The sequence below is a fragment of the Aquarana catesbeiana genome, linkage group LG06, assembly GCF_042186555.1.
Source record: "Aquarana catesbeiana isolate 2022-GZ linkage group LG06, ASM4218655v1, whole genome shotgun sequence".
NCBI lineage: Eukaryota > Metazoa > Chordata > Amphibia > Anura > Ranidae > Aquarana > Aquarana catesbeiana.
The window spans coordinates 347,906,523-347,928,627 of NC_133329.1; the positions used below are offsets into that span (position 1 = coordinate 347,906,523).

General features: G+C 39.8%; 1 protein-coding gene across 1 annotated transcript in view; it reads right to left on the reverse strand.

Annotated features, from left to right (window-relative positions):
• COL28A1 (collagen type XXVIII alpha 1 chain) overlaps positions 1-22,105 on the reverse strand; it is a 99,038-nt gene that overhangs the window by 51,356 nt on the left and 25,577 nt on the right. The window contains exons 6-13 of the mRNA XM_073634008.1: positions 21,188-21,232; positions 18,954-18,980; positions 18,134-18,178; positions 13,188-13,232; positions 9,602-9,655; positions 7,934-8,002; positions 6,939-7,007; positions 3,590-3,658 (exon numbers count right to left, since the gene is read on the reverse strand). Of these exons, the coding sequence (XP_073490109.1) occupies positions 3,590-3,658; positions 6,939-7,007; positions 7,934-8,002; positions 9,602-9,655; positions 13,188-13,232; positions 18,134-18,178; positions 18,954-18,980; positions 21,188-21,232 (423 nt within the window). The remainder of the gene's footprint in view (positions 1-3,589; positions 3,659-6,938; positions 7,008-7,933; positions 8,003-9,601; positions 9,656-13,187; positions 13,233-18,133; positions 18,179-18,953; positions 18,981-21,187; positions 21,233-22,105) is intronic.

Consider the following 22,105-nt stretch of genomic DNA (forward strand, 5'->3'; position numbering starts at 1 on the left):
GCTACAAAAAGTGTGGCTGCTGACTTTTAATAATCAGACACCTACCTGTCCCATGGTCCAGTGATGCAGGCACATGAAGCCCCGCTCCACTCCCCCTCCTCTCTGCAGCACCGGCATTCTAACTGTGAATGCCCGGCTGTGGCTTTACAGACGGGCGCGCACTGCGCATGCACGAGCCATGCTGCACGCTGTGAATGGCCAGGCAAGCTTCTGGGACCTGTGACGTGTCCCAAAAGATTGCAGGGAGGGAGCACTTAAATTGTTGTCTCATGAGCTGGAAAGGCAGGCTGAGAATGCTATTGTCACAGGAGTGTGTGCCGAATATGCATATCTCCACGCAGGTTCTTGCGAAAGTTGCACTCGGTGCTTTGAAAGGACTAGTTCTACTCTGGAGATGTTAGGATGATCAAATAATACGGGTGTATCTGGTAAAAAACTGAGCTGTGAGGTAGCAGAAATGACTTTAGGTGGGTATAGTCCCCAATGAAATTGAAATGTAAAAATAACAGAATAGGATTCATTCTTTTTTGATAGGATATTTATAGGAAAACATCAATAATGCTTTACATGAGAAATATTCACGTCTTTAGAAGAACAGCTTTAGCACAGACTTAAAGTGTTACTAAACTTACATCAGTAAAACCAGTCTGTTTATGCCGTAAAGCATGCTTGTTATACTCAATGTGGAACTGAAGGGGTTAATCCTGTGCATCCCGTGTAAAAAAGCTGTTTGATCCTGTCTTCTCTGATCCTCTCCTTCTTTTACTGTCCCCAATCCACCTGCTGATAGCACATAGCCCTAGGAGGCACTCTGCACATGCTCAGTGAGGTGTGTATTGCTAGAGATGTTTTTTTTTTTGGGAGAGTGCATGTGACTAACACAGGGCCCATCAGCACTGTCCACACAGAGGGTCAGGGGTCATGCAGCCTCATAGGACAGAGAGTAGAATACAAATTCCTCCTACAAGTTTTAACCAGTACTCGACCGGACACTAATAGTAGTCACAAGATTGCTATATACTGCTGATGAGAAAAGTTATTTAGCAGTTTATATTTTTTCTAAAATATTTGCATGTCCATGTTCTGTGTACTGTGGGAGACCAGATATTGTGAATGCAGGGACCTGGGTTTAGTAACACTTTAATGCACAGATCAGTCAACAAGCACTCAGCAGTGACAAAATATGTACTTCGTCATCACTTAATGCCTGCTAACCAGCTGTGTGTTAAGTTTGTGCTATACCTGTTATCTGAAGAAATTACCATTTGTCATGAAACACATTATTGGTGTTTTACAATAAATATCCTATTAAAAAAGACAACACTCTATCAGATCTGTTATTTCTATATTCCTAAACCAAAACCAAAGCAAGGTGTTGAACATTAGCCAAAAAACCAAAACTTCCAGTTTTTTATTGATGTTACTTCGGTCCGCAGCTTCCGGGGTCTGGAACGCACGCCAAATATGGTGAGAGCAGAGCGGAGATGTTCTATGGTATGCAAACCCAGGCTGTTTATATTGGTGCCCTGTGTATGGCGCATTGAAATGTGAGTGCATTTTATATGGCTTTTATGGAACACATTGAATTTTAATAAATACTAAACTATATTAGCTCTTGGTGATATATTTTTTTACCTCTGAGGGGGAGGAAGATCCCAGAGACCATCCAGGACATTCTGAAGGGCAGTAAACCTATGCCAATGGAGATGTTCTTGAGGGTATAGGCCCCCAGAGTGTTTTGACCTTCCAGTAAAAAGGAGTCGAGGACATCTGGTGAGTTTGCACTCTCACATATGTGGTGACTGGTGGCATCTTCTTATCTGTATTCACTGTGATTTTATTAATTAAGAACGTTTTTTCTTGGTGCAGTGGGAACACAATGGCCTTATCCTAATATGGACTAATGTATTTGTGCATAAATGTTTTTTTTGTTTTGTTTTTTTGGCTAATGTACATGTACTTTTTATTTTGCTTTTGGCTAGAGACACCCTTATGGAGCAGCTAGACTTTTGATTTTGTTTCCCCGTAGCTATTACCTTTTGTACCACCACCAACTCCTCCCTTTAGATTGTAAGCTCCATGAGCAGGGCGCTCCTATTTCTTCTGTATTGAACTGTATTGTAATCATACTGTCCCTCTTTACATTGTAAAGTGCTGCGTCAACTGTTGTTGCTATATAAATCCTGAATAGTAATAATAAAGGATTGCATAGAGTGCGTTAATTGGGCTAATTAACTTCTTTGTATTTTTGTGTTTGGTTTGACTACACAGACTAATTTGTATCACTGGAGTACACAGTACAATTTATTTTTATTTGCAAGCGCCTTCTTCCTATTCTGTCACAATTTCTACATTCCTGTTTCCTTGGTGACTACACCCACTTACAGGCACCTCTGCTTGCTCACTGGCTTTTTTAATGTACTTACACTTACTTGCCCCTAGGTTGCAGCCTTGCACCTATTCTTATCATGTATAAAAATGTAATTAGTTCATCTTGTTCATTGATCATCGTAAACTATTCAGTAGGAATTCAATTACGGAAGAATGTTCTTGACCTTTTAGTGAAATAAGACAAGCTGGGCAGCACCACTCCAAGTCTCAATTGCACAACCTCTCAGCTCAGCTTCCAAATAAGGTTTCAGTCCCAGAAAAGAGCACATCCCTCTTCACGCTAATACTGAAGTACAAAACTCAAGGCCGCACTCTGATGACATCAACCATTCAGTTTATTTAAAACCACTGGTGTCGGCACAGTCCCTGCCCATTGCCAAACCCTACTGATGTGTTTCACCCAGACTGGGCTTTTCTGACTATTTTACTAAAAGTACACAAATCAAAACCACACTTTGGTGACGTCAACCATTCAGTGTATGGTAAAGCACTGGCTTCTGCTCAGTCCCTGCCTTTAACTATGACCCTCTAATTCATTTCACCCAGGTTGGGCTTAATCGATGAAATGCATCAAAGGAGCATGGCGAAGGGAAGGGACTGTGCAGAAGCAAGTGATTTAGAATAAACTGAGTGGTTGACGTCATCAGAAGGCAGCCTTGAGTTATGTACTTCTAGTGTAAAGTCAGAAGAGCTTAATCAGGGTGAAACATGCCAGAGGGGAGTGGACAAGAGTGAAGACTGTGCGGAAAGTGATGGTTAACAATGTGAATAGTAGACGTCATTAGAATGCAGCCTTGAGTTTTGTACTTCTAGTGAATTAGTCAGAAAAGTCCTCTTAAAAGTCCATTCAAAAGTAATATTAGGTGGGCCCCCACCACGTTGTAAAATTGTTATTGTGCGGCCTCTTGGGAAACCTGAGGGTTTCAAATCCTGTGGGAATGCACTTGTGCACTGTGTTAGCAGGTTTCCCTAAAGGCTGCATCACGAGCCTCTGACATTTTCCCCAAATGCCCATATCTAACAAAACTGATCATATCTGTGGATGGCCAAATCTGCTGTGAATGATGATGCCCACAAAGTCCTGGACAAGCCAATCTGCCAACCATTGGGTATCTGAAGATAATTCCATCTCAAGATACTTGGTAAATTGGCAATTACTTTTTAAAATGTGTAAGAAATAGATAGATAAGGAGCTTACCTTTGGTCCTGGCAGACCCTCTCCTATAGCTCCTCTTTCTCCGGGAAGCCCCTGAGATCCTTGAGGGCCCTATTAGAATGAAATCATTACAACATATCAAAATGTTATAAATACAATCCACTGAACTGACACATAACACAAACACGCTTTCTTTGTAGTCTGTCTAGTTGTAACTTGCTTGAAAATAATGTACTGTAGCCTTATAACTTCAAAGATTGCATCTCATATAGTTGGAAGCGCACATTGTATTCTGTCTTGATGAGATTATGGGCAGAATTAAATCTAGTACAACAGACACATATGCCTTTTTAACCAAAGAGAACATTCTTGATTTCATGTGATTTTCTTACATAAGATCTTTCAATATCAGCTAAAATTCATAGTAAGTATTTTTTTCCCCAATTTTAAGGTAAAATAACAGCAGACGGATTTGGTTAATATTTGTCAGACTGAAGATAAACCACTGTAAACTTGTCCCAACATGATCTGGGTTCAGGTAATTGTATGTCTGTCAGAAGTGTTATAGCTTAAAAGCAGGCCTGATTGCAGGTATTAAGAGAAAATGTGTTTTCCGATAATTTATAATGTTGTACTGTAGGTCTATACAATACTGGTTGTGTAAACTTTAAGATTCCTAAGAACTAAATTGACTAAGACTAAATAGTTTTGGAAGTACATAGAAATACTACTTGAAAAATAAATAAAATCAATTTGCTATTATTGCTTGTATTTACCTGTTTCAGTATTTTTATTGACAGGATATAACAATGAATAAGGAATTTTGCACTGTACAATACAACAAGCTTCCAAGCATAGTATTGCTGTTTCATCCATAATGGCAAATCCAGTATGGGAGTGAGGCCACAAGTGTAATGGGTCCAGCAAGGTACTGGAGCAAAGAAATATACATTTTGGGTGTTGTTAACCCGTTAACTAAACCAGTCAACAATGGGCATCTGTAATAATATCCACAGCCACCCTTGAATTGGAGTAATTATGCTGCCTTCCTTTCATGGATTCAGAGGCATATGCAGGGTATGACACATATGGCATGTAGCCTGGGTGACACTCAGTAGCAGGGATGGTCAGCACCTCCCAAGCAGCAAGATTTTTTTGGGGAGGGAGCAGAAGTTGGAGGGAGGTCCTGTCAGGAAAAACGTATGGAGCCCAATGATTGGCCTGGGGATGTCCTGGGGTTCACTGACTGAAGAGACAGGGGAGAGCGATGCTGTGATGCTCACAGCAACTCAGCTTGAGTATTGCTAAGGCAGCCCCAGAGCCTGGAGCAAGATCCTCCATGAATCAAGAACAACATACTCTAATGCTGCGTACACACGATCGGGATTTTGGTCGGAAAAAGATATGATGGCTGGGATTCCGCTCAAGCTTGACTTGCATACACACGGTCACACAAATGTTCGCTGAACTTTCGACCGTCAAGAACGCGGTGACGTACAACACTACGACGAGCCGAGAAAATGAAGTTCAAAGCTTCCGAGCATGCGTCGAATTGTTTCCGAGTATGCGTAGGAATTTTGCACGTCGGACATGCTACAAACGATTGCATTTTCGGATAGGAACTTTTTCTGACCGAAAAATTGAGAACATGCTCTCAATCTTTTGCTGGCTGGAATTCGGCCAGCAAAAGTTCGATGGAGCATACACACGGTCGCATTTTCCGAACCAAAAGCTCTCATCTGTGTTTTGCTGCCCGACTTTCCGATAGTGTGTACGTGGCAAAAGAGGCGCTGGAAACTTTTAGGCTTGCAAGTGTAGTCAGGTAAAGTAAAACTTCCAAAAAGCTCAATAGCTCTGGAGAGGCAGCTCCTACACAGCAAGGATTTCCTCCATGGGCACACAACAGTAGCTTAAACAATAGAAATACAGAAAGGAGCAGACCAAAACTGGATAAAAGTGTCCAATGCAACTTTAATTGTTTATAAAAAAGCAATATCAAAACAGTCAAAGCATTTCATGGGCAAAACAACTCCTTCTTCACCAGGGTTCAACACAGTACACACAATAAAACTTGGATAGACTCAGTACTGCAGCTCCATTGCTGCTCAGCAGCTGCTGTCAAGTTGTTTCTCCATGTGGAGAATTCAATGCTGGTTCAGTACTGAAGTTATTGTTCCCTCTGATTCCATCCAAGTTGTATCCTGTTTTGAGCCCTAATGAAGGAGTGTTGCCCTCAAACTGTATGATGCTTTTTATATGACCTTTTTATCCACAATTAAAATGATCTTGGACCCTATTGGTTTCTCTGTCATAAACCTCTCTCTTTGTCTGTTAGCATTTATGTACACTAAGACGTGCACGTGCAGTGCAGTGTACAATAACAACACCTCTTTTTGCCATGATGCTCATGTGCTGGAGTGACATAATTATGGCCCAACCAACCAAGCGGCCAAAGATTCAGAACCTGGAAGGAAGACTGAGTGAAAAAGGCAGGAGCGCTGACAGCACAACAGGTAAGTGCCACCTATTGGTGGGTACTGAATCCCATGAAAGGAAAAAAAATCAGAACAATGAATTAAAAGGCATACACACAATAGAATACATACACACTATCAGGGGCATTTCTAGGGTTCTAACAGACCATGGACACCTCTGGGCACACAGATTAAAATGTTGAAGGGCTGGCTTGATACCATCATAACTACGTTGGAACAAATCTTTCAATTATGCCTTGGATGGGGGAGCAACATACTCATGATATTGTAAAATTAAGCAGGATACAAATAGATTGGGAAACTATTGGCAGGGATTTTTGTTGCCTAGTTATTGTTTTGTCTTCATCCATGTAGCTGTAAATGTGATTTTGTGAGAGCCATCTTGAGACATCTTTGCCTAGGTAGTATGCTGTAAGTCTTTGAAAGATTTTGTCAAACATTGGGGGGGTTTTACGAAAGGCAAATCCACTTTGCACTACAAGTGCAAACTACAAGTGCAAAGTGCACTTGAAATTGCACTGTAAGTGCACTTGGAAGTGCAGTCGCTGTAAATCTGAGGGGTAGATCTGAAATGAGGGGAAGCTCTGCTGATTTTATTATCCAGTCATGTGCAAGCTAAAATGCTGTTTTTTATTGCCCTTGCATGTCCCTCTCGGATTTACAGTGACTGCACTTCCAAGTGCACTTTCAGTGCAATTTCAAGTGTACTTTGCGCTTGTAGTATACGCTTGTAGTGCAAAGTGGATTTGCCTTTAGTAAATAACCCCCATTGTATCTCATATTTTCCTAACTTTTAGCTTTCATAAAAGAACTGATTAGGCATGTTGAATATTTAGAAAAATGCAATTTCTAAACCTAATGCAGATACTTTAACAAACAAACATTAAAATACCCACCGGTGGTCCAGGCTCTCCAATTCCCGGAGGACCACTTGGACCTGGTCTTCCTTGTACTCCAATGTCTCCCTAAATACATAAAGACAGCAAATAATAACAAAAATGTTATAACACATAGCCATATCCAAATGTAATCACTGTTGCAATTTTAAAGATATAACATCGAACATAATTTTCTCCCCATGTATGTAGCCTATAATATATGATATGAAATAATTCTTGTTATTTTAGAAAAGTAAGGTCGACATGCATTGCTGTAGTGTTGTGATACAGGCTGTAAATTGAATTAAGAAATATGTATAATTGTCCTTAAGTGAAACACTGGGTAACTTTTGGTGAAGGGGTTTGAATTCAAGTGCCTTTTTTAAGGTTTTAGATAAACAATTATATGTTACATCTACGATAACAGAAAGTAAAGTGTAAAAGGTTACTCAGTCGGGGAAATGCAAGACATTGTTTTTTTTTTATTATTATTATCATCCGGGATCAAGAAAACTAGATACCTGTTCGGTATTCCATTCTCCATAAATTGATCTTCAGTATCTTTCTTTTTTCTTTTTTTGTGCTTTTTGGACAATTTGGACAATAAGGTTGCTTGTGCACTAAGAAAAACTACAGGAAAGAAAAAGGACCAAAGCCCAGTGCACAGGAATGGCATAACTAAGCCTAGTGTCTGATTATTGGTTTTATTGGTATACCATCATAATAATCCATGACTTTAATATATAACAAAACAATTGATGTGAAGAAGAAGCCATGTAATGTCTATGTATGTAATACCCCCACTCATTGGTACTCAGGGGATCTAGTATATTGTCCAAATTAGATTGCTTCCCTGCAATAAAGTGAACTCCAGTGGTAACCATATAATGCATTAATAATGCATAGAAATTCACACTATACACACATCTATTAAATGTAGAGTGTTTCTACATGTCCAACAATAGTCTTGTGTCTAGGAGGATCAGAAGACAAATGGTTCAGTTATTTGTTACCTTCGAGCCTGGCAGTCCTATCCCTGTTTCTCCTTGAAATCCAGGCGGCCCAGGGAGACCTCTATCACCCTATGCAAAAATATAAACAGTCAATATATATACAGTATGTACTAATTACAATGTTCTTTATAATAGTAGTAGGTGACATGGTGTTGACATTTTTACTTTTGCTTTACTATCTTTGTTTGTTTTTTGCTTTTGCTATCTGTGTCTCAGTTGAGGAGATTTCTACTCAAAGCCTGCCCTGGACACAAGAAGGGAACTCTCCTAATTACGGCATACTACTGGTGACACCTATGAAAGGTCGGCTTTCCTTTTAATTTAGGAAGATTTCTTCTCACTTTTTCCCTGTCTTCAATCAGGCGATTCGGGGGGTAACTGCTTATTGGGTATACAGGCAGTAATAACAATCTTACCGAAGCTCTAAAACTTGCACTCACGAAGTTTGGCTGGCTCAACAGGGCCCGTCCCCATTTCAATCAGTATGTGGCTATTCCCACTCAACAGAAGCCAATCGTTTGATTGTCTTCTGTCAAAAGGACATGTTGGAAAATTTGCCTTGATTAGGGTGCTGCTGTCAGAATATATTGTCCTGGCAGGTTTAGAATTCCTCCATTCACCTCTTTTGTGTGGCTAGAGGAATCTGTTAGATTTTTCCATTCCGCCCTCTGGCTGAAAGGAAAAAAAATGCCTGTGTATGGTCAGCTTAACTCTAACCCTTTCCTATCCTGCCAGTAACACACTTCCTGTCCTAGCATGGCAATGCTCACTTGCCGTTATCACCTTAGGATTACAGACCACCCTCTCCTTATTTCCATAACATAGAGGGAGGTGGGTAGGGGTTCACAGTGTTGTCTGGCAAGAGCTGATAACATTGTTTGATATGGTAGTTGCACAGTAAGCTACAAGAACAATGGATTTCTGAAAGGATCAACAGGTATCTTTCTATATGTTTTGTCCTAACACAATAACACACTCCCAGTCCTAGGTGACGTTGCTGCTCCTCCATGGATACAGTATAACACAGTAATTGAGCATTGTCACCCTAGAACAGGAAGAGTGTTACTGGCAGGATCAAGTGAAAATAAAGGAATAAAATCCCCCAAAAAACAAACGCAGCCTCCACAAGGGCTGGAAAGCTGAAAAATATTATTATTTAGTTCTTTGGTTTAGATATATTTTAACTTCCAAGCCCAGTAACGATATACAGAATAGAAGCTTTCACAAAGCGTTTCAACTGTCTAATGAAATTACTTTCCTGAAAGTAAGTTTGGTTTTCAGGGGACTTATTTAAAGCCAATAAAAGGATCCTGCTCTGTTAAAATAATAAATAGTAAGAGAGACTGAATGTTGGCCCCCAAGTCCCTTTAGCAGAGACCACATAACTTGTAGCTGGAAGGAACATCCTGTTGGGTTAATATTAGGTAAATATTTCATGGCCTCTTTTGCAATTTGTTAGTTCATTGTAGCAGGACTGTCAATGATAGTTGAGGATTTTAATTTACGTATAGTTCTACTATAAGCACTGCAATATTTTCTCTGCCATCAAAGAACTAGGCAATTTTATGTGACTCAAATGCATGAATTTGTCTCACAAGTGTTTTTTTTCATAAAACTGTCATTGCTTTAAGCCCAGTATATATGTTCACACTTATAATGTTTCCTTACCTTTTGTCCTTGCAGTCCTTCAAAACCTTGATCTCCTGGGGGTCCTTGAATACCCTAGATGGCATTAAAATGAACAAAAGTGTTAGTTCTAAGTTATATGAGTGATCCATACCACTTACTGTACTTCCTCAGCTAAAACATGTATTCTATATACAGTGTACATATAGTTTGTGAGGGAAGCTGGTTTAAATGGTGGTGGTAGTGGCAGTGGCAAACCAAGGAGGAGACAACTAACAAAGAACAAGCTAAATTGAAGTCAATTCCTTACTAACAGGGTGCCCTCCAATGGTTTCCACAAACAATCAGAAAGCACTTGTATGTAGACAGGTGAAGTTAGTCACGTGACCTGACAAAGGAGTTGATCCCTGAAACATGTAGTCTGTCCTGACCAAGCTCTGGCAACTCTTCTATTTTAACCCCATTGCCCTGCTGCTGCATGTATTGACCACAGACCATTTGTCTCTCCCTCGTTGGTTGCCCACACAGTATTGTCTACATAGCGGAGCACTTCCGCCCACTCCTGGCATTTTTCCCAGCCAGTGGCAACGAGCCCTGACCGCAGCTGTCAACTCCGGGTGCAGTGGCGTATCTAAGGTATGACAGCCATGGCAAGTACCATGGGCGCCATGGGAGGGGGGGCGGCAAAAAAGCCGCCCCACGCATGAAAAAAATCCCACCCGTCCTCCCGCAAGCGCCTCTCAGCTCTGGCGGCCGCCTCCTGCACTAATATAGCCCCCGGAGTCGCGGCTGGCCTGCTGGAGCGCAGCGCTGACACTGCACTTGGTAATAGTTACTTGGCCTGGGGAGGGGAGCAACAGGCGCCCCCATGACGGCTGATGACTGGCCAGACCAGGTCCACGTAACTGGCAGAGGCAGAGTCTAATGCTCCGCCTACCTTCCTCTGCACGGCATCATCTTCTCCTCAGAGCGGGGGGGGGGGAGGGGGTCTGTGACGTGAGGAGGAGAAGAGACTCAGGCGAGAGAAGGAATGGATGACAGGGAACCCCCAGACAGCTGCATGGATTCGCAGCCTAGCAGGTACTTTTATAATATAATAATTGTGCTCTAAATACTTAACTGTGAAGTTTGGTAATGAAGCAGTCATGCTTTACTCTACACAAACTGTTTCATCTAATTTGCATTTGATGTATTCACATGCTATTTAAAATAAATGAAACTTGTAGCCATAGATTTCAGAGGAATACTGTAAAATAGTATTTATTGCTCATATAGATACTTACACATACATGGAGGATGAGTTGCACTATAGTTGTTCTCTAGCAACTGCACTTGTTTATGTGGCATAAAATAGAATACCTGCAGTAGCAGATTGGCATAATGGTGTGTGGCAGTAAAAGGCAAACCTTGCTGCTCAGCATGGTATAAAAAAAATGTTATTCTCTCAGCAGCTCACTGCACTCCACTGCACTGTCAACTGCAAGCACTGCGTGCGTTCTTGCACAAACAAGTACTGAGTACTACTTAAAAGTAGTACTTGCTGTTGCACAAATCACTTTAGTGCACTTTATGTATGATATTTATGGCTATGCATATTTATTTAATCCATATTGAGCACTATATTTGATTGGCTGCTTGCTTCTGCTTGGCCTGGCACACATGCACAATCGCACATGCTGATGATTTAAAAGTTTTAAGTCATCATCATGTGCGATTGTGCGTGTGTGCCAAGCAGAAGCAGCCAATTAAATATAGTGCTTAATATGGATTAAATAAATAGGTGCAACAAGCTCATTTAACAGTCCACATTCAGTGAAAGTTCATGTACTGCAAACTTTGCAGTACATGAACTTTCACTGAATGTGCACTGTCTAATGAGCAGGGGCGAACTGACCCATTGGGCACTCGGGCATTGCCCGAGGGCCTGGAGCCATTAGGGGGCCCCATAAGAGGCTCTGCAAGACTGCAACACATACAGTCTAGCACAGGCAGCAGGGCCCTTCTTCCCTCCTATTCACTCCACATGCTTGTACATGACATCACCTGGGATGGACAAGAAGAGAGGAGGGGCCGGCAGGGAGCAGCACGCCGTGAGAGGTCTTATTATTACAGGCATTTGGGTTTTTTTTGTTTGTTAAGGTTGTCTGAAAGATGGGTTTCAAATGTTTTGACAGGGGCGCAGTTTCAGTCCTTGCCATAGGCGTCATTTTCACCAGATACGCCATCCATCGGTCCCGCATCTATGGGGCTTAGCACCCACTTCCAGTGTTAGAGGCAGCTGTTCATTCCACCAGCCTCAGCAGAGTCAACTACGGAACCCATGAGTCACAGTACCCCACTGGCACACTTCCATCTCCCTGCATGGGCTTGTGATCCATTTATCTCATGTCATCAGTCTGTTCAGTTTTACAATAAAGTAATTGCTGCTTTGAACTTTTAATCTGTCTCTACCTACTTATTGAAACAGTGCTCCCTCTGCTGAATTTTCTGAAGTTAGCTTGCCTGCCACTCGATGGCTCTGTTACCATTATGGTATAGTAAGGGGAAAGTTGTAATCAGGTGTTAGCTCCCCTTTTAGAGAAATCCCTCCTATTGTGATATAATGGGTGGAGTTAGCATTCCTGTAAATTCCAGTGTGGGCAAGGCCCCGTAGAGTTGCAATGTATTTTATGCACTGTTTTGATTATGGTATTAAACATGTAAAATGCTGATAAAGTCTAATTATTTTCCAAATAGCATTCTTCTATCCCATATGGGATGTGGCACCCCCTTATTGTGTCATTACATGAGCCTCTACTTCTTCCACACTGTAGAGACCATCCCCGATTATTCTCTGTTAAAAGCGTGTTTTTGTATTGCATGTTACTATTGGGGAGGGCTCCTGACTTTTTTTTGCTAGCAAATTACTCTGAACCACAAAACATTATATATATATATATATATATATATATATATATATATATATATATAAATATATATATATAGTTTTAGCATACACCCTAGGGAATAAAATGGCAGTCATTGCAAACTTTTATGTCACACAGTATTTGCGCAGCACGCTTTTTTTTTTAAGAGAAACTGTTTCATGAATAATAATAATTAAAAAAAAAACAATAATGTTAGCCTGATTTTTTTGTAGATGATGTTATGCCAAGTAAATAGATACCTAACCTGCCACGCTTTAAAAGTGCACACACTTATGGAATGGCGCCAAACTTCAGTACTTAAAAATCTCCTTAGACAACGCTTTACATTTTTTTACAGGTTACCAGTTTAGAGTTACAGAGGAGGTCTAGTGCTAGAATTATTGTTCTCGCTCTAACGTTCGCAGCATATGTAACCTGTGTGTATCTGGCTCTGATACTAGCCAGTACCTCACCAGCCACTGACCTCACCACACGTCCCTATTACATACATAGCTTTTAGATAATTTAAAAAACCCATCGAATTGGTTTCTGGCAAATCAGCTTACTAAATTCTTATAAAACCGCCATATGGTGGGGAAGTCAATTTTAGAAAAATTACCATATTTCAATGTGACCAGTTATTCCAGTATAATTCTACAAAACATCAGAAAAACATGGTTGTGCTGCATTTTGGGTTTAGATCACCTAAAATGAGTTCTTACCTGCACACCTCTTAATCCTCTGGGACCAGTAGGACCTTCAGGACCCTAAAAGATAAAATAAAAAATGTTACTATGAATTAATTCAGAATGGTACACACTGAGATAATTCTTCCTGGACTTTCACCTTTTCTGAAGAGGAAATTAACCCCAGGTTCACACTGAGCTGCGGGAATGAAGCCGTGCGAGTTCAGCTGAACTCGTACGATTTCACTCCCGCATGTCACTTCCATTGCCGGCAATTGACATGTCAAATCGCATGTCAAATCGTAGCAATGTGAACCAGGGCTAAAAGAAGTAAAATTATAAGGCAACACATAGCAATGAAAAATTGCTGTAACCCACAAGAACCAGAAATCACATGTCGACGGACTCCAATAAATCTGATTGGTTGATTAAGGTTAATACTTAAAATATCGCTGTTGTCAATTGCACGGTCCATAGAGTAAAAATAAAAAAGTCCAAATGTAACCCAATTTAGTCTTCTGAAAACACCGGGGCATTCTCTGACTAGTCCATTTGAAGGCAGGGGTTGGCTCCCCTTTAATTTTAGCTCCTCCTTAGAGGCTGAGTTGTGATGTCATGGGTTTCCATTTTAAAAGGTTGGAGGAGTGAGGGCAGGAGAGACAACCTGGAGCCGCAGAGGAGAGTACATCTGGGAGATAGTTTGTGTGCTTGCTCCTTTGGGGAAGGGCTGGGAATGACTACAGCACTTAGGCCCGTGAACAGGAACTAGAAAAATTGACTTTTGGTATGTCAATGAGTACTGCAATGCTCCCCCTCCTTTCTAACATTGCTCAGTGATGTGACTGTTTAAAATTATCTTTGTTGCCATTATCTGTAAAAAGGTTTATTGCCATTGGAATGGCACATTTTTTTATACTCATACAAGAAAGGAAGTTACCTTTGCAACCATGCAGCCTCTGTGTGGTGATCTACTGGAGTAATGTGTTAAGTACAGCTATTGCCTGGGGAGAAGAATTATGTGCACTGACTGGTGCAAGCCTGGTTGGCCCACAAATGGTTGGTGATGGAGTAAAAGCAGTCCCCCACCTGACAGTGAGAAAAAACTCTCATATATGATGCATCAGCTGGCCCGGGCCCCCATGTCACATGGGTATGGGGTGGTCGGTTGGATCTCTGGAGCTTCTATCTGGATCATGGAAACATAGGCCTATGTAAGAGTACTGCGGGCATTAAGGAGTTAAAGTGTACAGTGACCAGGGGATGTGGTGAAAAGGTTTAGGACCTGCATCTGTGCATGTGTACAATGTGTAGGTTTGGGCGGAGTGCAAGCATGATGCCCTGAATACCCTCTATCTACAGTAGGTGGGGCCCAGCTGCATTTGATGGCCACATAGAAAGAAGCTGGATATCTTGCCTGAATAGAGATACTCCTGAATAGAGAAGGCTGCAGAACTGTACCAAATCAGTGAGGTATACAGGACACAATAGAGACGTGGGGGTCAGAAGATGAACTGTTGAGCGATATAGAGTCTTATAGAGCCTACAGGGTTGGAGTGGAGGCAAGATAGGAGACACAGGCCACCAAACATGACAGTTAGGATGGGATTTTTTTACAGACTTACAGGGTCTGTTTAAATTGGGTCTGTAACTCTGTTCAGCTTGGGGCAAGGTGAAGAAATGCATGTTGTGCGAAAGAGAGGTATAAGGCACTGCATGTAGTAGATAAATAAGACACTGGAGGTTATTTATGAAAGGCAACTCCACTTTGCACTACAAGTGCAAAGTGCACTTGAAATTGCACTGAAAGTGCACTTGGAAGTGCAGTGGCTGTAGATCTAAGGGGGACATGCAAGGAAAATAAAATACAACATTTTAGCTTGCACATGATTGGATGATAAAATCAGCAGAGCTTCCCCTCATTTCATATCTACCTCTCAGATTTACAGAGACTGCACTTCCAAGTGCACTTTCAGTGCAATTTCAAGTGCATTTTGCACTTGTAGTTTGCACTTGTAGTGCAAAGTGGATTTGCCATTTGTAAATAATCCCCACTGTGTTTAATTTAAAGATATGTCTCAATGCTTGTAGTCAAGCATTGTAAGGCACTGCATGCATGAGATATCAGGGTAGATTTACTAAAAACTAATGAGAATGAGAGAATTTTCCTTTAGCTTAGTGAATGAATAAATTTACTTTTCAAAGAATACCTAATCATGTGCAAGAAAAATTGTACAAAATTAAAGTTATTCTTCAGTACGAAAAAACAGACAGAGGCGGAAATATTACACCCAAACTGTGGGTATTATTTTGGGATTAGCAAAGTGTCTCAATGACCTAAAAAAAAAAAAAAAAAAGATTGGTCGACGGACTCCCACTTTAAGCAAGTTTTAATAAACAAAATTTTTTTTAAAACGAGATTACGCTATGGAGAATTACCTTCTTTCTTCCTCCTAATAATCTGTTGTCCAACGCGGGAGAGAGACTGACGGGAGGACACGTTTGAGTCAGCAGAGTGGAGAGTGGATCTTCCCAAATATATCACACTGCGCAATTGCTGGTTTATAATTTGACCAGCCACAGCCTCTTTTGAGTCACTTTAGGACGTTTTTGATGAAGGTGCACATCGGATATTTGAACATATGAATTGTTGGATCACACTTTCTATTTTTTTTTAATCTGTATTTTTTTGGGGATTAAAATCTGGATTTTGGATTTTTTTGCACGCATGCACTTGGGGAATACAAAATAATTTTTTTGATTGAATAATTGACTGGACACTTTTCACTTATTTATGAAATATATGTTCTTTTAGATTGAGAATATATTCATACATGCACTTTTTCAGGATGTTTTTTATATGTATTTTTGATATGTAGATGTCACTACAAACAGTCTTTTTGTGATAATTAGATGTCACTACGCATCAACAGTTTTTTGTGCAAAGAAACCTGTGAATTGATTGAATTATATATGTACAGTGGGGACGGAAAGTATTCAGACCCCCTTAAATTTTTCACTCTTTGTTCTATTGCTTGGTTCTATTTGCTAAAATCATTTAAGTTCATTTTTTTTCACATTAATGTACACACAGCACCCCATATTGACAGAAAAACACAGAATTGTTGACATTTTTGCAGATTTATTAAAAAAGAAAAACTGAAATATCACATGGTCCTAAGTTTTTAGACCCTTTGCTGTGACACTCATAACTCAGGTGCTGTCCATTTCTTCGGATCATCCTTGAGATGGTTCTACACCTTCATTTGAGTCCAGCTGTGTTTGTTTATACTGATTGGACTTGATTAGGAAAGCCACACACCTGTCTCTATAAGACCTTACAGCTCTCAGTGCACGTCAGAGCAAATGAGAATCATGAGGTCAAAGGAACTGCCTGAAAAGCTCAGAGACAGAATTGTGGCAAGGCACAGATCTGGCCAAGTTTACACAAAAATGTCTGCTGCACGTAAGGTTCCTAAGAGCACAGTGGCCTCCATAATCCTTAAATGGAAGTCGTTTGGGACGACCAGAACCCTTCCTAGAGCTGGCCATCTGGCCAAACTGAGCTATCGGGGGAGAAGAGCCTTGGTGAGAGAGGTAAAGAAGAACCCAAAGATCACTTTGGCTGAGTTCCAGAGATGCAGTCGGGAGATGGGAGAAAGTTGTAGAAAGTCAACCATCACTGCAGCCCTCCACCAGTCAGGGCTTTATGGCAGAGTGACCCGACGGAAGCCTCTCCTCAATGCAAGACACATGAAAGCCCGCATGGAGTTTGCTAAAAAATGCCTGAAGGACTCCAAGATGGTGAGAAATAAGATTCTCTGGTCTGATGAGACTGAGATAAAACTTTTTGGCCTTAATTCTAAACGGTATGTGTGGAAAAAAAACAGGCACTGCACATCACCTGTCCAATACAGTTCCAACAGTGAAGCATGGTGGTGGCAGCATCATGCTGTGGGGGTGTTTTTCAGCTGCAGGGACAGGACGACTGGTTGCAAGCGAGGGAAAGATGAATGTGGTCAAGTACAGGGATATCCTGGACGAAAACCTCCAGAGTGTTCAGGACCTCAGACTGGGCCGAAGGTTTACCTTCCAACAAGACAATGACCCTAAGCACACAGCTAAAATAACAATGGAGTGGTTTTACAACAACTCCGTGACTGTTCTTGAATGGCCCAGTCAGAGCCCTCACTTAAACACAATTGAGCATCTCTGGAGAGACCTAACAATGGCTGTCCACCAACGTTTACCATCCAACCTGACAGAATTGGAGAGGATCTGCAAGAAGGAATGTCTGAAGATCCCCAAATCCAGGTGTGAAAAACTTGTTGCATCTTTCCCAAAAATTCTCATGGCTGTATTAGATTAAAAGGGTGCTTCTACTAAATACTGAGCAAAGGGTCTGAATACTTAGGACCATGTGATATTTCAGTTTTTCTTTTTTAATAAATCTGCAAAAATGTCAACAATTCTGTGTTTTTCTGTCAATATGGGGTGCTGTGTGTACATTAATGAGGAAAAAAATGAACTTAAATGATTTTAGCAAATGGCTGCAATATAACAAAGAGTGAAATATTTAAGGAGGTCTGAATACTTTCCGTCCTCACTGTATATTGGATTTGCACTTGCACTTTATTTTCTATATAGAACACATGTACAGTATATTGTAGGTTAATTAGATATATGAAGTAGTGGTATAGTATTGGTAGGGAGGTGTTGGTATATGTAATAATTATAAGGAGTCTATCATCATTCAATTTCAGAGATTCTTATGTGATTTTGGAATTTCTATAGATTTCTATAGACTTTTACTTTTGTCTACTACCTGTAAGTGCAGCACAAACAGCTGCTGATTTTAACACTTCGGAACTTTCTGACAAAAGCAAAGCAAAAAAATTTTAATTACAGTTAACTACTGTAGGATCACTGCCAACTTCATTTTACAGCAGTTGGAACAACTGTCATAATGATGTTTACTTACGTACCCGATCACCCTTGATGCCAGGAATTCCACACTCGCCTCTCTCACCCTAAGAGGAAAAAGAAGTAATATGCCAAATGAAACCTTTATTCTCAAAAGAGAGCATGTTTTTACTACTCCAGTGCATTTTAGTTAGTCCTTCCAGTGATTATTTCAGCTTTAATGAACAATTACAAATAGCACAATGTGCATTCAGAATGAACTCCAGATGGATTATTTTAGTGGAGGACACTGAACATTAAGGCCTCATGCATACAGCACATTTTGCAAACTCTCCTAGAAGCTTTTCCTCCTGGCAGCATTGTTTTGGCAGAAAAAGTGCATGGCGCATGTAAAAGTGTCCTACGCTTTTACAAGCGTTTAGGCAAGTTTAGAGGCCTCAAGCGCTTGGGCGTTAATTAATTTCATTGGCCATTCATTTAATTCTGGCCATTGAAATGAATTAATGCTCACGTACTGAACGTGCCTAGTGTTATCATGCATTTACATGTGTTTACAAGCGTCAAACATTTTTACAGCTCAAACTCCGCTGCTCCTGGACGCACACTGGCAGTGGGGTTTTTTCTGCCTTTAAAAGCCCCTGCCACTAAATGCTGCTAAAAGCCCATGTGTACATGGACACATAGGCTCACATGGAGGGAAGTTTAATGGCAGACACCCCTAGAAGCCAGACGCTCCTAGGGACAGCTGCACAAATGTCCAATGTGCATGAGGACTTAATATTTATACTTGAGCATTTCCTCAACAGCATTTACTTTGAACCCACGCCATGTACATTTTCCCCCTGCATTTACTATATGTAATAAATAAATGAAATACATTACCGGCTCTCCTTTATACCCAGGTTTGCCCTGAAAAGGAAAAAACAAAAAGGTCAGAAACATACCGGTAATTCTAATGAGTAAAGTAGTCATATTGTTTTCATTGCAATTGTTAGAAGTGTTGTATTCTTCTTTATACTTTCAGAAGGCTAGTTGCTAGAAATTTGGGAATTTTTGGATTGAAGGATACTATCAAATCCCAGAATGCACACATGACTAGGCAGTCCCAGGTTAGGTGCCAAAACACACATCGGGTCACTGATACTTGAGCAAAGAAAAATATAGTCCTTGTGGTGTAATTGATATAGTGTAATAAATGCTATGAAAAAATAAATAAAAAATCATGGTAACACCCTCAAGGTTTTTTCCATGGCTAATTCCCAGTACTTTAATTTATGCTCAGAATATAGATTATCCATTAATGGCATAACCTGGGGGGGGGGGGCAAGATTCAAGTAGTGCCAGTATGGGGTGGAGACAAAGCCTTTTATGTTTTCGGTACATCAATGGTGAGTGGTTCAGATAATATCTGTACTCCGCCAAGTGCTGAAACATGTAACAGTTTGGTAAATGTTAAGGTTTTGTAGTAATGAAAATGAGTGCAATGCCTCTCTCATGATTAGGTGGTCAACTGAAACATTCTGCATCTGTTTTTGGAACTCTGTTCTGGTCCACCTGGGAATTGTGGGTGTTCTTGTCTACCTTTGTGTGTTCCAACTTTTCCTGCTGCATTCTCCATTAAATAAATATAAAATCAATTCAACCATGTCTGATCTATGTTGGAGATGTTGTAAATCAAGAGGCACATTATTACACTTATGGTGGTCTTGCGAGAATATAAAATAATTTTGGCTGGATATATTTAAATTAAGTCATTTGATCACTGTCAAGAACTGACAGCAGACCCCAGCGATTCTCTCTCTGATTCCAGGATCAACTGAATCAATTAAAAAGGGATTATTCAGATTTGTCCTAATGGCAGGAAGAGCTTTAATTCCAAGACATTGGAAATCAACAATAACACCAACAATACAGGAATGGGTACTAGAGATGAATTACATAATGAGGATGGAAGAGCTAGTAGCTAAAGCAAACAATAATGACCGAAAGTTTAGGAAAGTCTGGGCCCCGTGGAGTTTGCGGAATCCCCTCACCTGCTATCTTGTGATTGTCGTGACTCTCTCCGCTGGATGCTATAATTATTATTTTGGGGTGCCTTTGTGTTATACAATATATATATATATATATATATATATATATATATATATATATATATATATATATATATATATTTGTATATTTGTTCTGTTTTGTCCTGTGTTGTTTTGTTTTGTCTTGTCTTGTTTTGTTCTGTTTATTATTATTATTATGATTATATAAAAATTGGCATTGATTACGAATACTCTATCATGTCTCCATTTGTGCTTTTATTTATTTTTTATTTTTTCTATTTCTCAGTTGGTTGCAACATAAATGGAGAATGTTGAAATATATTTACTTGGTTGGCCTATGTTTATTTAGGTCACAGTCAAAAAGCGTTGCTCTCTCTCTTTTTTCTGTACAATGCCATCCTTTTAAATAAATATATATTAAACCAAAAAAAAAAAGAAAAAAAAAAGAAGAAAAAATAAATCAACAAATGAATATAAGGTTAACGTAATGCTCACTGCGGGTGTGCAAAACCACAGATCAGATAGTTTAGAATATTTTTTTAAATAGTAAAGCCTCACACGGTACAATTGTTGGCTAACTGAGCATCTGATTTTTGTCAAAAGGCCGTGTGCCAGGATCTTGTCTTGCATACTAACATTACACAATTGTCGTGCCACAAACATGAACATAGTGACGTACTACAAGGAATTTCAGCTCTTGAGCACCACCCTTTGGGCCCCTGCTGCTAATTTCGTGTTTGGTGAGCATTGATTCCGAGCTTGAGTGTTTGTACTTTCGACTTTTGTGTGACGGATTTATTTGTCCGCCGAAAATTTACTAGCCTGCCATCCAACATTTGTTGGACAAAAGTTGGACAAAATTTGTCAAAAGGAGCATACTAACAGTAAGATTTTAGGACAACAGTCTGTCAACAGACAATCCCCTGCCAACAATCGTACCGTGTGTACGAGGCTTTAGTGTCTGTTTTTGTTTAGTGGATCCTTTAGAAGCATTATGTAATTTACTGTAATTTACTGTATGGTAATTTATAACCCATCCATATTATGTTAAATTTGTACAGTTACCTCTAGTCCATCTCGTCCAGGAATGCCATTAAGTCCAGATTCTCCCTGTAACAACACCATATTGTCATTTTAGAGATAATTACAAAAATAGTCTGCCTTAAAATCCCTATTATCATTAATCAACTAAGTAATGTACAAACATTACAGAAATCAGAGATTTTTAATCTGAGGCTCAGTTTTAGATTCCATCACATGCTGCACACTGCTGATCCATATCTTTTGTGTTACTGCAATGGTAATGTATGAGCAAACAAACAAATATAGAAAAAAAATGAATACTTTATAATAATAATAATAATAATATATGAATGAATAATTATCATTCACTGTAAGGTACAAAATTGTTATGACAAAGGATGTATAATGCAAAAAAATATATATTTTTTTGTTTTAATAAATGGTATTGTTCCATAAAGTATGTTAGGGCAAAAGGAAATACATTTATTTGAGACTTTGGAGGTACCAAGACTAAAACAGAAAAAAACTTTCATATTATTTATGCTTTTATTTACCAAAATGTAAACTGTAAACATTTTGTATCATCTCATTATGGTCATCTAGACTAAGTGCTGTCTGTTTGTTTTGCCTAATAAGTAATCGTTATATACAGTATTTTTTTGATCCCCTAGATTGGCCTATGTTATTTGAATGTTTTTTTTTTGTAAACCTCAGATCATTTTGGTGTTCCCTGGCTCCCCCCCCCCTTTGGGGGAGCTTTTGCTAGTGTGATTGCCTGTGTTCCGACCTGTCGGGCCTTGAGGTGGGTGCATAATGGTAGATCAACATCATTGCATTTTGGTGACCTCTCCATCTTGTTTTTAAGCATAGTGGCATACAAATTGATGTAACTTATCAAATTGGGTCAGTTAAGCAGTATGTTTATCTATGTACTCTTAATATGTATTGTTATATTTTTGT